The sequence below is a fragment of the Notamacropus eugenii genome, chromosome 2 (genome assembly GCF_028372415.1).
Source record: "Notamacropus eugenii isolate mMacEug1 chromosome 2, mMacEug1.pri_v2, whole genome shotgun sequence".
NCBI lineage: Eukaryota > Metazoa > Chordata > Mammalia > Diprotodontia > Macropodidae > Notamacropus > Notamacropus eugenii.
Genome location: NC_092873.1, coordinates 345515945 through 345530533, shown reverse-complemented (window position 1 = coordinate 345530533; position 14589 = coordinate 345515945). Strand labels below are relative to the sequence as shown.

The 14589-nt window shown below is 35.2% G+C and overlaps 1 protein-coding gene across 7 annotated transcripts in view; it reads left to right on the top strand.

Annotated features, from left to right (window-relative positions):
* TLK2 (tousled like kinase 2) overlaps positions 1-14589 on the top strand; it is a 160533-nt gene that overhangs the window by 125078 nt on the left and 20866 nt on the right. For all 7 annotated transcript variants that reach the window (XM_072645896.1, XM_072645901.1, XM_072645900.1 and 4 more), the window contains 5 exons: positions 1146-1212; positions 2035-2132; positions 3404-3485; positions 5846-5937; positions 8622-8711. In XM_072645896.1, the coding sequence (XP_072501997.1) occupies positions 1146-1212; positions 2035-2132; positions 3404-3485; positions 5846-5937; positions 8622-8711 (429 nt within the window). The remainder of the gene's footprint in view (positions 1-1145; positions 1213-2034; positions 2133-3403; positions 3486-5845; positions 5938-8621; positions 8712-14589) is intronic.

Here is a 14589-nt window from a genome sequence, read left to right as displayed (position 1 = left end):
TTTTCACCTTTTTGTGTATTGTCTTTCCCCATTAGATTCTAAGTTCTCCTCAAGGACAGAGACTGCCTTTCTTTTTCACCATATTTGCATTTGTATCCCCAGTGCTTAGCATAATGCCTAGCATATTATAGGTGCTTAATAAATGTTTAATGATTGACAGGTTGGCACCATTTTCTGAAATGCCATGGGTGTAGTGGTGTCTGGGTGCAGGGACCTCTTCTTCTTGCCTTAGTGCTTAGCCTCTCCCTGGGAATTCAGTGCTCTGAGCACAGCCTGCTCCTGACCTGACTTTATCTCCACTACCAGTATCTGTGCAGACTATGCTATCTCCTTCTGCTGACCTGGGCTGGATAAACGACACACTGTCTTTTTCTGAATTTCAACATCAAATTTTGGTCTGGTGCATTTTCTAGGTTTGTTTGGAGTTTTGTGGAGGGAAGTTCAGCTGTACTGTTTCCTGCTTCTCTGCTGTCTTGGCTCTGTCTCCTGCCCTGCATTACTTTAGGTTTTGTGTGAATGAATAGAGAAATGTTATTGTTGTCTTTTAATTTATTCACTCCTATAACATGAAAGTTTGCCATATGAGAGTATGACTAAAAAGTCAGGTGTGTACCACTTTGGTTTTCGGTGGGAGTATGTATTCCTAAAGCATAGAAAGTGAATTTAATGAGGAATTAGGTTTAATTCAGGTTAGGAGTGGTAATAATCCTTTAGGATATTTTATATGTAGTACCAAGGTAGAGAGTGGCTGAAGATCTTCAAAACTTTTGGAACATTATTGTTCATATTGAAAATTTTTTAGACTTTTAATATCTGAAAGTTGCATATTTGATATCTTTTCATAGGTTTAAAAAGTGGCATAAGAGACACAGGACTGATATTATAGAACTGTGATTCAAGATATCCAAGATAATCCAAGATTAAAAAATCCACATAATTTTCATATACAATAAAATTAGACTTTTTACTTGAAAATTAAACCTCCAGATTATAAATTTTCTTCCCTAGGCTATTTGAACTGCATAATAATTCTTCCTCTGATTATATTTTATTCACAACTGAGTATGTTTTGTCAGGTAAACAGGCACAATTTTTTATAATTATAAGCGACCAACTGACTTGAAACTTTTTTCTTATTTTCCTAGGTTAACATTAGCTGAATACCATGAACAAGAAGAAATCTTCAAACTCAGACTGGGACATCTTAAAAAGGTAAGGATTATCTTGTGCTTTGTGTTCATTAATAGTTTGACAGAACACTAAAGATATTATTTTTAGAAGCTTTAAAAATGCCTTCTCCACCTTTTGTCTTCTGATGAATTCATTTTAGTCTTTGAGTTTCCTAGCCTCAGTCCCATTTGAGAACTAATCTAAAGTTTAGTGGTTGTCAGGAAATGTGTTAATTTAATGAAAACTCTATCCATTGCCATTAGAGTTCCCTAAGATAAAAATCAAGTTATTCAGCAAAGCACATTGGTTTTAAAATTGTGTTAAAATTCTTTCATTGTTTCAAAAAATAGCAGCACTCATAGAGTTTTTTGAGCAAATAAGACTAGGAAATGGATTTCATATCATTCCCAGAATATGACAGGTTCTGTGTATTTATTCTACTGGTGACTTATGTGAGTGTTTAGAAAATACTAATAATTCATCTTTGTTATCTAGTAACTAGCTCTTCATAGAGTCTTTAAAATAGTGTGTTTTGTTGTCTGCTCTTGTTTATAATGAAAGTAAATTTCTAATTTAATATTTTGGTTTCCACTTTTTTTGTCATTGGACCTTTGATAGAAGTGACATCAAATAAGATCCTAACGTCTAACCCCATTGGCTGAATTTCTGTCTGTGGTGTTTATAAAAACCTCCTTTTTTTCCCTCATGGTTTAGTCTGGCTCATTAAATAATTCTTTTCTTTGTACCAACCAGATTGTTGTCTTATATAAATGAAATAAATTTCTGTGGCTGCTTATTTTAAAAGGCTGTGAAAACTAAAATACCTACAGTTCTAAGTTATCTTTCCTTTTAATTTAATTTCAGGAGGAAGCGGAAATCCAGGCAGAACTGGAAAGGCTAGAGAGAGTTAGAAATCTACATATCAGGGAATTAAAAAGGATACATAATGAAGATAATTCACAGTAAGCACTTTTTAGGAACATTTTTACACATGCTGGCATTGAGTTGACTTTTCTAAAATGTAACTGTCGGCTTTGACAACTTGATTAAAGAGCTACTGGTGGATAAGAAGTGGCCATATTTATATACTTACTTATGGGGTGAGGAGAGCATCTTTGCTAGTAAGCATAGAAAATTTACTTTGCACATAAGTGATTTTGAGAATAACCTGATCATGAGCAGCTTTTCAGACTCAGCTTACTCTAGCAGAAAGAGCACTCAACTCGCAATCAGGAGATCTGAGTATATGGACCAGGCTTTGCCCTTTACTTGAGTGCCTGGCCTCTGTTTTCCTTACTTGTAAAATGAAGTTCTTTAGCTATGATCATGGGATCTCAGAGACCGTCTAGTCCAATCTCATCATTTTATGAATGAGGAAATTGAGTGTCAAAGAAGTTCATGAGAAGTTATTGTTGTATTGGAGGTGGGATGCAGATCTTTTGACTCAAAAGCTAGTGGTACCATGCTGCATTCATAATGTGCTCAACTCTAAGTTTTTGTGGTTTTGTAAACAGAGTAAAAGTGTCCTTGAATACTCAGCACTCCAGTATCATTGTTGGCAAATACTTAACTTTCTTTTTAGAGAAATCCAAAGTCTGAAATTGTCAAGTAGTGTAGGTCTGATAGAATTAAATAGCTTCTACTTAAAATTTGTTCTTTTCTCTCATTTTTTTTCTAATTCTAAACCATGAGTTTTATGACAATTACTGGTTCATGCATCTCTGCTTTACCAGTAAATCAGATAATTTTTGAATAAGGAAGGCATTTGGGGCAATCCACTTTCCAAGTGTTCCAAGATAAAAAGTAGTAAGTAGAAGCTTTTCTTGTTTTTTCTTGGCCAGTGACTTGTTACTTTTTTTTAAAGACAGATTATTTTATTAAAGACACAGTTTTAATAGCATTCCATGTATAATGGAGAGTAACTGACATATATGACTTTAAGGTTCACAGAGTGCTCTTTTTAAAAATTTTAAAATATAATTTCATTGATACACTTTTTGTCATAGTAACTTCTGAAACGCTCTCAGTCAACTTAAAAGGATTACATGTAGGTATTTGCTAGTCCTTTGAATCTGTTTTAAAAAAATTGAGTTTTGTGCTAAATGTTAAGGTGCTTTCAAAAGATGCTTAATATTTACAACCCCTTCTATATTATATTTTTTGAGAGTTTTGCAAAGCATGGAGATTATGTAGTTCTTGCCCTCAAGAAGTAACAGTCTTTTTGTTTTTATAGATTTAAAGATCATCCAACGCTAAATGACAGATATTTGTTGTTACATCTATTGGGTAGAGGTGGTTTCAGTGAAGTTTACAAGGTAAGTGTCAGGAACTTGGCTACTGTAAATGATAGCTAAACTAAAATAAATGTCCTACCTACTTGGAGAATTTTTTAAATAGTTAAGTCTGACAGTTAATATAAGGTTTTTGATACAGAAACTTCAAGAATGCATCATAGGCAGTCCTGATCTAATAGCCAAGTTCTTTATTTTGACCATATCTTTCTGAATATATTTAATCTTTCCGAATCGCACTGCTCATTAAACCTCATATTTATTGTAAATGTCCGGATGTGAAGCAGTTCAACTGGGCTACTCTCGTCACAAGAGTGCCTATAGATAAATTATTAAATACTTGATTTGACCAAAGGTTCATAATGGGTCATTAGCCAAGCACTGTTCAAATTTCTTGAAGAATCAAAGCACCTGTGAGCATCATGCATACTACATAGATATTACTTAATAATGTATTAAAATGGTGTTTGACTCCAAAACAGACTGGCTAGCATTGAAAATAGGGAAATCTAAGAAAATCCTCAATCAGATAGTCTTTCCCCTCCAAGTCTTCACTAATAAATCTAGGTATTATAGAAGGAAAGGCATTATTAATATTTGATCTTACCAAATAATTGTGAAATTGGAACTAGTTCTTTGATTTTTTTCTTCTGCCTTTCAAGATCATCAAAGACAAATTTTCAGTGCTTCACAAATGCTTTCTAATAACTGTAGTTAATTTTTGTGTGTATGATGGTGTATATTCCTGATGCCTAGCTATATGGAAGGACTTGGTAGAGTATGGGAAGCATTCATACTAAAGAACTCATTGAACCTTAAAATGGTTAACTTTTGATATTTGCATTATCAATGGCCAGAACCAACATTTTAAGACAACTAATTGATGTTTTCTTGGTTTTAAATTGATCTGCAAATGGGCATTAATAAAGTCAGGTGACTAACTTATGAAGTCTCAAAAAAAAACCGACTTACTGCTATGTTACTTTATAACATTATATACATATATGTATATACATATATATAAAACTTTCTAGCATTAGTATTATAATGATAAAAATATATGTAACAGTATAATATAGGCATTATATAAGTTAGTGTGAAGGTTTCAAAGTAGGTTTTTTAAAAAAATTGATTTATCAAAAATTTTTTATTTACGGGTAGTATCTTCATTTTCCCCTTGTAAGACATTTGAAATGGATCAATATAAGGTGATAAGCATTTCACATTTGCAGTTTTCATCTATCTGGACATTGACAAGAGCCACTACATGGGCAGTTAAAAGATGGTGCTAATACTTGTATAGACCATTACTCACTAGGTAGTACAGAGTGCAAAGTACCAAAAAGCAAAGTGGCAGAAGGTAAGGATTGCTGGTATGCAGTTACTTACTACATATACAACACTTCTGAGAGTTTTACGTATGTCCTCTTTAGAGAAAACCCATTATGTTAAATCTGAATTTGCATAACAAACACTAATGAATTATTATTGATACTTCATAAGGATTATTGTAGGATTTCCTACTTGTAGGACAGAGAACTTCCCTTGTGCTGGTGACTTCAGATTTCTAAAGTGTTATTTCCAGGATCACATCTCTTAAGATAGTGAGAAGTTACATATACTTCTCACTTTATGATGTGTAAAACCTTCTTAATTTTAAGCTCATCAGTAGGGCTTTTTGTTGGTGGAAATAGGCTTTTCCTATCTTAGCAGTCCTAGAGAAGAGCCATAGTACTAATAGCTCCTAGACAATATTTGAGTCAAACTTCACTTGTAGTTTAAGGTTTTTAAAGAGGCTTCTTTAGTCTTTATGATGTGACCCAAGGGATAAGGTTGATTTCTGTCCTCTCTATTGCTTACCTCAATAACGGTTAACAAATTGTAGAATCATTTTCCAAATCTTACCTCAAGAAACTATGCTGAGAGAGGACTTTTAATGATTGAGTATTCTATTCTGTTTGTTGCCTAATGGGCAGTATTTTTCATTCCCCAGCTTCCTAAGAGTGATAAAGGAATAACTGTTTGAGCACTTGACATACCAGTTTTGGCTTTCTAATAAGAAAACCAAATGGTTATTTGACAATAACCATTTGATTATGAGTTGTCCATTCGTGGTTTATGTGATATTTGTGTTTTCTAGATGATTTGATGCCATTATGTTTGGATATTTCTGAATTATCAGATCATAAATTTCAAGTAGTTGGTAGCCCTTCTGAAATAAATGGATATTATAATGAGATGCCATCTGCTGCCAGAGTCATTTAAATATTTTGGACTTTTAATTATATTGAACTGAAAAACAGGAGCTTCATGTTAGTTGCCTATACCTGCAGTTTTGGTTGGAATTTCTCTTGAGTATGATCTAAATTTCCTTCTCTTTGTAGGCATTTGATTTAACAGAACAGAGATATGTAGCTGTGAAAATTCACCAGTTAAATAAAAACTGGAGAGATGAAAAAAAGGAGAATTACCACAAGTAAGTGAACTTTCTAGGGACAGATTTTTTTAAAGTCATTCAATGATCAGAAGCTCCAGTAAGTCAGCAAACATTGCCTAAGGTATGCTACCCAATGTACTTATAATAAGCATAGGAGGATATAAAGAAAGACAAAAAATAATCCTTGCTCTAAAGGATCTCACGTGCTAATGAAGGATACAGTGTATAAATAACTCTATACATTCAAAGTAGATGGGAGGTGCCACTCTGCTGTCCAAAAGCAAGTAAATGGGACCCGGAGGAAGCAGGGATATACAGAGAAGCTATCTGATAGGAGCTGTGCCTTTAATACCGTGAAAGTAATGAGTTTGAAGCAGCTACTTACCTTCATTGTCCATAATCCTGTGATTCTGTATAATGACACACTATGCAGTAGATTGAATGCTTTATGTTGGCCACTTAGTGAAAGTTTGTATCCTGTTCATCTTTATATTCTGCTCAGAAGGGAGTATACCACACTAAGATGGGGGCTTGGGGGAGTGGGGTTAGATTGATTTTTCAAGTTAGTTAGTCATATGACTAAATATATATTTATCAGTGGATACTAAGGATAAATCAGAGACTAGAACCATGTATTCTTCTGACCAGTTATGAGTGAGACCACATACCATTCTAAGATTCCACAGTGCCTGAGGGTATCAGAACAGATTTTCATTGGCATCTACTTTTGTGATCCATTTTCTTTTGTATTCTTTGGGTGATGATTTGTATCATTTACTTACGTTGGTCATTCTCAGTCAGTTGACTCTGGGGCCCAACACTCAGAAATTTAACACTTAAGAGTTTAGTCAAAGAAAGTCTCAGCATCTGTGGTATCTTGCAGGAGAAATAAGTGTAATTGTTACTCTTAGCTCCTGGATTTATGACGGGATGGAACAGCAGGCCCCTTGAATCAAGCTCTTCAAAGCAAAACTGCAAGCAGTTTTTCCATTCTTTTTGAGTAACTTTTCACTCCAGTTTGTAACTAAGATGAAAGAAGGAAAACATGCAAGCAGAAACACTCAGGTGTGCTCATTCCCAGTTAGTTAGACATAGCCAAAGAGTGAAGAGTCAGGAAAAACTAGGGTCTTGAGTAGCTGCTACATATTCCAGAGTGTTCTAATCCCTGTTATAACAGGAAACTTGAACAAACTTAGTGATTCTTCTAAAATCCTACTTTCCTGTCTCTCTCAGGAACATTGTTGTGCTTTGTTATAACATGCTAAGTGATATCCAGGTAATCTTCATGAAATCTTAAATTATAATGCCTTCCAAAATTCAGTTTTTCTTTACCAAAAGTCTCAGCAAAATAATAAAAGCTGCCTTGAACTCTGAAAGAGAGCCGTAGTAGACATTTTGCCATAGTCTCTATAGAATGCTTGTGAAAGACCTCTTAATAATTGTGTAAAGTATCTGTTATGATAGTGTTGTCATCATTTGATGATAATAAGAAAAATACTTTGAAAAATGATTCACATGTAATAGGACCATTATTGACTTACTTTGTAGGGCATGGGCTTTGAATTATTTTTCCCTAAATTCCTAAAATTCCCTAATTTATAAAATCAAGCTTTTTTCTAGTGCTGTTTGTACCAGTGTAACAAATTTGTCAGGCATCTGACCTAGATGGAGTAGCATTGAGCATAGAAATGTGAAGCCTGGGATTGGAGTAGAGAAGAGAGAACATTTGGGAAGGGTTAGAGTTTATCCTGAGAATGCTTTTTTAGAGAATTATTAAAATAAACTTAGAATTAGGAATACAGAAAAAAATTATTTATAGATTGGTACCCATTACATACCAAAAATAATTTTAAAAACCGTACAGTTAAGGAAGTTTGTTAATAAAAGCACAGTAATATCTTCTCAATTAAAGGTATGCCTTATCCAAAGACCCTGTTAAAAACAGTTCGTTTGGGTTTTTTTTTGAGACTCTAAATATATTTCCCCTTAGAAATAGAGAATAAAGCAAAAATTAAAAACAGGAAGAATGTTGTCAGCCAACTTATTTTTATACTCATCCTTGGGATCCAAGATTCAAAGTTAGAAATATGATTGAGAGTGGGAATGTTCTTAGATTTGACTGGCTTATAGACTAAGCAGTACAATTAGATTTGAAGTCTGAGGTTATTTTCAAATAATGCAAAGCATCTTCAAGTGGTGCTTCTAGAAATATAATTTGAGATGCTGCCAGACATTTCTCTCGTTTAACAAAGTAGCAAGGACTTTGTGTGACACAGCCTCTGAATCTTCTGCCCCTTGTCTGAACCATATGAAATTGGCTTATGTTTAGAAATATTTCTACCAAATCAAGGACTAAACTTACATGAAAAATGCCTCTTGTTAGCAAACTTCAGCTTTCAGTTCTTGAGGCTGACAAAATAAGACATAAGAAACTTTCCAAACTACTGGGAGTGGCATTTCAGAAAGTAAGCCTGATTTAGACAAAATTCCATATAGCATACATTCATCTTAAAGTCTCTTTGAAGAGAGTTTTCCCATTCTTCTCTGTGTCCATACTGCAAGAGCCAGATATATGAAGTCAGAGGATTAAAGGAGCAGGTGCAAACAGAGGGGGTAAATGAGTGATTTATTTTGGTTTTGGTTGATTAAGTGATATGCTTGGAAAATAGTCCTGAAATACAAGCAAAAAGACATAACGTGTCAATTCTCTGTTTCATTTGTAGGCATGCATGCAGGGAATACCGAATTCACAAAGAACTGGATCATCCTCGGATAGTTAAGCTATATGACTACTTTTCACTTGATACTGACTCGTAAGTACTATCCCAGATATCTAGACAGTCTCCATAATTTTCAGGGACTGTGCCATAAGCATTGCTAGAGTTGAGGTTCAGTCCTAGGAAGACCATTACAGCCCAGTAACCCTCAAAACTAAACCTATTAATATTATGGGGAAGTGATTCCATACTAAAATTCATTGCACACTTTGGGGTCAAGAAACCTATGTCAGTGAATATATTTGCTCATCTTGGACTCAGCCTTAAAAAACTCTGAATAAACTCTATTGCTTCTCAAGCCAATGAACTTGAATTCACTTCCTGGGGAAATTCTAGAATAGATCATTAAGCAGATCATTGGTGAATATGTAGAAAAGGAAGTAGTATTACAAAGAGCCATCATCAACTTCAAGAAGAACAGGTCATTCCAAACTAACCTTATTTCCTTTTTTGATAGGATTATTAAATTAGTAGATGAGAGGAATGCTGTGTATAATTTACCTAGATTTTATCAAAGCTTTTGATAATGTATTTCATATTATTTTTGTGGAGTGTATGGCAAGACATTCATTATATGATAATACAAATTAGATGGACTCAAAATTGATTGGATGACTAGATAGACTCAAAGTTATTCATGGTTTAGTGCTGATTTAGTTAGTTCTCCAGTGGAATGCCTCAGGGTTTTCTGCCTTGGCCTGTGTTCTTTAATATTTTTATTGGTGACTTGGATAAAGGCACAACTGGCACATCATATTTGAAAACAACACAGAACTGGGAGGAATAGTTAACAGATGGGATTACAGTCAGCTTCCAGAAAGAATCCAATAAGATAGAGTATCTAATACTTGGTTACCAAAAATCATCTTTACCATTACGATGGACTTAGGGAGCTGGGTTAGAGAACAAATTGTTTTGAAAAATTTCTAAGGGTTTTAGTAGACTGCAAGCTCAATGTTAGTCAATAGTATGATGTGACAGCCCAAAAAGTTAACATATTCTTGCACTACATTTAAGAGAAACAGCTTCTAGGTATAGAGAGGAAAGTCCCATTATATTCTGCCTTTGTCAGACTTCACCTGGAGTATTGTTTTCAGTTCTGCGCATCGTAGCCCAGACATTGATAGACTGGGGGATGTCTAGTTGAGTGGTAAGGGGCCTTGAATGTATGTGCAGCAGTTTAAGGAACTGGGGATGCTTAGCTCAGAGAGGAGAAACCTGAGGGGTAGAAGGGAAAGGGGAACAAATGATAACTTCCTTCATGTATTTGAAGGATTGTCATGTAGAACAGTAATTAAGAGTTGTTCTATTAGGTTCTAGAGAATAGAACCAGTATTAGTGGGTTAAAGTTCCAGAGAGGCAAATTTTGGCTCAGTATAAGGGAAAACTTCCTTACAATTGGAACTATGCAAAAATGGAACAGGTTACCTCAAGAGTTGGTGAGTTACCTCTCCCTAGAGATCTTTAAGTAGAGACTAGATATTGGGCATATTACAGTATTGCAAATATTGCAATTTTTTTTTTTTACTTGTGGGTTAGATGGTCATTGACATCCCTTACGACTTTGAAGTTCTGTAATTCTAGGACTATATCAGGGTGGGAGTTTGCACTTTGGCAGTGAACATCAGTATAGCACAAATGAAAAAGGCATGTCTGGTAATTGTCATGTCAGCGTTGTATATTGGTTTAGGGAATTTTCAAAAATCTTTGGACATTGCCGTGATAATTCTGACCTGGACCAGACTACTACATAATAGAGACCCTAGACCTGACAGGATCCTTACAAGTGATCCTTAAACTTTGAAAAAACCCCACCTGCTAAGGAATCTGCTTCTGTTCATGTACGCTGCCAAGGTCACACAATCACAGAGATTTGGAGTTGGAAAGGACCTAAAGGACACATTAATCCTGTATTTGAAGTCACCATCTTCCTAGCCTGATATTCACTTCACAAATCAGTTTTTCTTTTTTTTCCCCACAATCTTTGGCAATACATTTTGGTTCCTATCTGTGCTTCATGAATCACAAAAGAGGATAGTAGTTATCCATTTTAATGGGATTTAAAAGGTTCTGTTTTGTCTTAGGTACCTGCCCCACGAAAACAAGTAGACCTTTCTGTTGTTTTCATGTCAATACATACATTTCTTCAGTGTCCCTTAAATAGGAAATCACCAACCACCATCATCATCCTTTGCTTCCTCTTACACTTACTAGGTTATCTCTCACTATATGGCTCTGTAAGATTATTATATAATTCCTTAGAGGAGCACAGGCTGCTACATCTTCCTCAGAGCATTCAACTTCCTCCTTTTTAGGAATAACTTCAATTTTTTTTAGTTCTAAATGTACAACTCTCCTTTTCTTTCCCTTCATCATGTGACAGACAATTCCATTCTCTACATTCCATACAAGTCAAGTTTTCCCCTCTTCTACCTCTGACTTCTTTTTTTCTCCTCATTGAAGCCCTGTTTCTCTTTCCTTTGGAAATGCTTCATTACTCTTAACACACTGGAGTGTGCAGTGATGTTCCTAGAGTCCCTTCACCTCTTCTGGGATGCAGATGGATAACATTCAGTTGGTTGTGGCAGAAGCACAAACATTTAACACCCAGTGCAAGCTCTGTTGTCCATCTTGATTGAGATTTTCATTATTGGGTAGTTGTTGATGTTTTTGTGTTATTTGTGATTTTTATGTCTCACTCCTGGCTCAATCTTTTAAAGCCATTTTCCACTTCTTAATAGTTTAACAGTCTCAGCTGTTTTCCTTTTTTTTTTTTTAATATCAGCAACTCCAAAGCTACAACACCCCAACTCTCCCTGACTCACTACCAACCCCTTGTCTGTTTCACTAGTTTGCTCCAACTCTCATTCCACTCTGCTAATTTGCTTAACCCTCCAGTTTGTTCCATTTACATGTTCTTTTTACTTGTCTTGCCAATTACCTTCTTCTTTTTCTTTTCCTTCTTCTTGAGCCTTTGTCTTTAGGTCATTATTCCTTGATCCTACTATTCTTCCTTCAGCCTTCTTTTACTAAAGCCAGAGGTCATATCTGGACTTCAAGATTATTCATTTTCATGTTCTCAATTTTTCCATATGTTCTACCTTCCCAAATTCAGTTGTCTTTATTAGTCGAAACACCTTCAAGTCATATATGTAACTTTTTTCTTGTTATTCCTCTCAAGTCATTCTTCTCTGAGTCTCTCTGTAGAAACTGAAAGTAGTTTTCCCAAGGGGTCTTCAGGACTGTCCTGTGACTGTAAGGAACAAAACAGAATTATCCTGTGCCCTGCAACCCAGAATCCAGCTGTGTAGATAAGATACTCCACCATGTCTCCAGGAATGTTTGAGAGTAGTCATGTCTTAACCCTGTCACAGAGTAGTCTTCTCCCATCGTTAAATCAGTTGCAGAGAGATGTAGGGTTAGGAAGGTATAAATTTGTGGAACCTGAATTATATCCCCTTTCTTCTTCTGTAGAGTGTCTGTGGCACACTGTAACATATTTAAAGCAAAGCTCTAGAACATCAAGTTCTTCCACATTAAAATTTAAGTGAAAAATAAATTCCAGGGCCAGATGTAAATTTTGGATTATCACTTTTGGGGTATATGTATATATCTTTTCTCCTTTTAATGTAAAAAATTGAATTGATTCTCTGTGTCTGTGGGGTCATTTTGCTCCTGGATTGTGTTCATGAGAAATTTTCCCTTAGAAAAACAAACATGTAAGAACATAAATTTTAAAAAAATTTTGCATTTATAGAAATTAAAAGAGAATCTTTTTTTTGCAGCGTGTGTTTTAGGTCAGAATTGTGTTAAAATCTGAGTTTCTTATGTTTTGTTGAGTGATTATGTCAGTTATTGTTTATGAAAGTTTGAATGCCTGGCTTCCAATACGTACTGTACTTTTATAACCTAGCATAGAAAAAAATTGAGGACATCCATCTACAAGTTCCATCTTATCCCCAAGTCCACATTTGAAATCACCTCAGAAGAAAAGGGTAGTCCTCCTTGCTAACGCCAATTGCTTTACTGGCATCCTTGATCCTGTCTTCAGGTATCTGCCCCTTCAATTATCCCCTTTGTCCTTAAGTGTCAACTTCTTCCCTGATATCTTCAAACCTGCCTCATTCTTACCAATCCTTTTAAAACAACATCAGCCACGAAAACCTTCACTTGACCTACATGTCGTCTTCCTTTCACAGGCCAAACTCCTAGAAAAAGCTGTCTATGCTCTTTTCCTCCACTTTCTCACTTCCCACTCACTTTTCAACTCTTTACAGTCTCTCCTACACAACTGAAACTGCCTTCTACAACAATACCAGTGATTTCTTTATTGTTACATTCAGTAGCCTTTTCTCAGTTCATATTTTTTGTGACTTCAGTGTTTGACAATGTTAATCCTTTCTAAATATTCTTTCCAGTTATGAGCTTTCATGATACTGCTCTGCCATGGTGGGTTTTCCCCCGTACCTATCAAGTAAGGGTTAAATCTCCTTTGCAAGTTCTTCATCTATATCTTGCTCCATAAGTGTGTATTTACTTCTCTTGGTGGATTTTATCAGCTCCTGTGGTTCAAATATCATTTCTATTCAGATGACTCCCAAATCTACATATCCACTTTTCCCTCCTTGTCATTTCTACCAGGATGTGTTTTCATAGGTATCTCAAATTTAATATATACCAAACTCAAATCCATTATTTCCCTCTAAATCTTTTCTCCTGATTTCTCTTACATTTATCAAGTAGACCACCATTATTACATTTACTATGAATTCCAGACTAGCAACCTAGGTGTCATCCTCAAGTTTTCACTCTCTCCTACTCCCTGAATCCATTCAGTTGTTAGAGCTTCAACATCTCTCAGATCCACCATTCCCTTTTCTGTTCATACAGCTTCCCTAATATTGGCCTTTGCTCCCTGGACTATTAAAATTCTTTCCCTTTCCCCATCCCCCAAGTGGTCTCTGACTCCATTTTCTTCTTTTTCAAATTCATTTTTCACACAGTGACCACATTAATATTTCTCAAGAATAGGTCTGACTATGTCACTATTCAAGTAGCTTTTGTGGCTACCCATTCATTGCCCTCATAGTTAAAATATACCTTTTGGCACTGAACATCCTTCACATACTGACTTCATATTATTTATCTGCACTCTTCCACATTATTCCCCTTCATGCAGGGTACATTTGTACTGGCTTTTTCACCATGCCTGAAATGCTCTTCTTCCTCATATCTACTTAGATCCTTTCAAAGCTCAGCTCAGCTGCCACATTCTTCAAGAGGGCTTTCTTGGTTCTACCTTTGGTTAGTGACCACTTCCATCTACTTTTCCGTAATTGCCTGTCTCCCATATCCCTATATTTACTTGTCTTCTTCCCACTGAAGAATTTACTCTCCTTAAGGACAGAGATTGTCTCACTTTTTTATTTGTACCCTCATTGAATAATCCAGTGTCTAGCCTATAGTAGGTGTTTAATAAGTGTTTGATGGATAAGCTATGTGATAGGGAAATGAAGAGAATTATAGTAATAATAGATTTCAGGATAGATACTTTCAAGTTTATATACATCATCTCATTTGTAACAACCAAAGTGAGATACTTTTGAATACTTACATAATAAATCTTTAACTGATCATAGTCTTGCTCTAGTCATGTCCTGTGATTTTAAAAATAGCTCCTTAGGATATAGATTCATTTTAGATTGGTTTGTTGTAGATACTAGATACCCTTCATGTATTCCAGGAGTTTTCTGAAATAATACTACATTGTGTAAATTGTGAAGTGAAAAATGCCTAAGCTTTGATTATACCATGTTAGAAGTATCAATAAGATATGTCTTTTACTTATTATGCTGCAATCCTGTTACCTTTCTTTGTGGCTGTTGTTTTAGACATAGATTATTGGGACTGATAG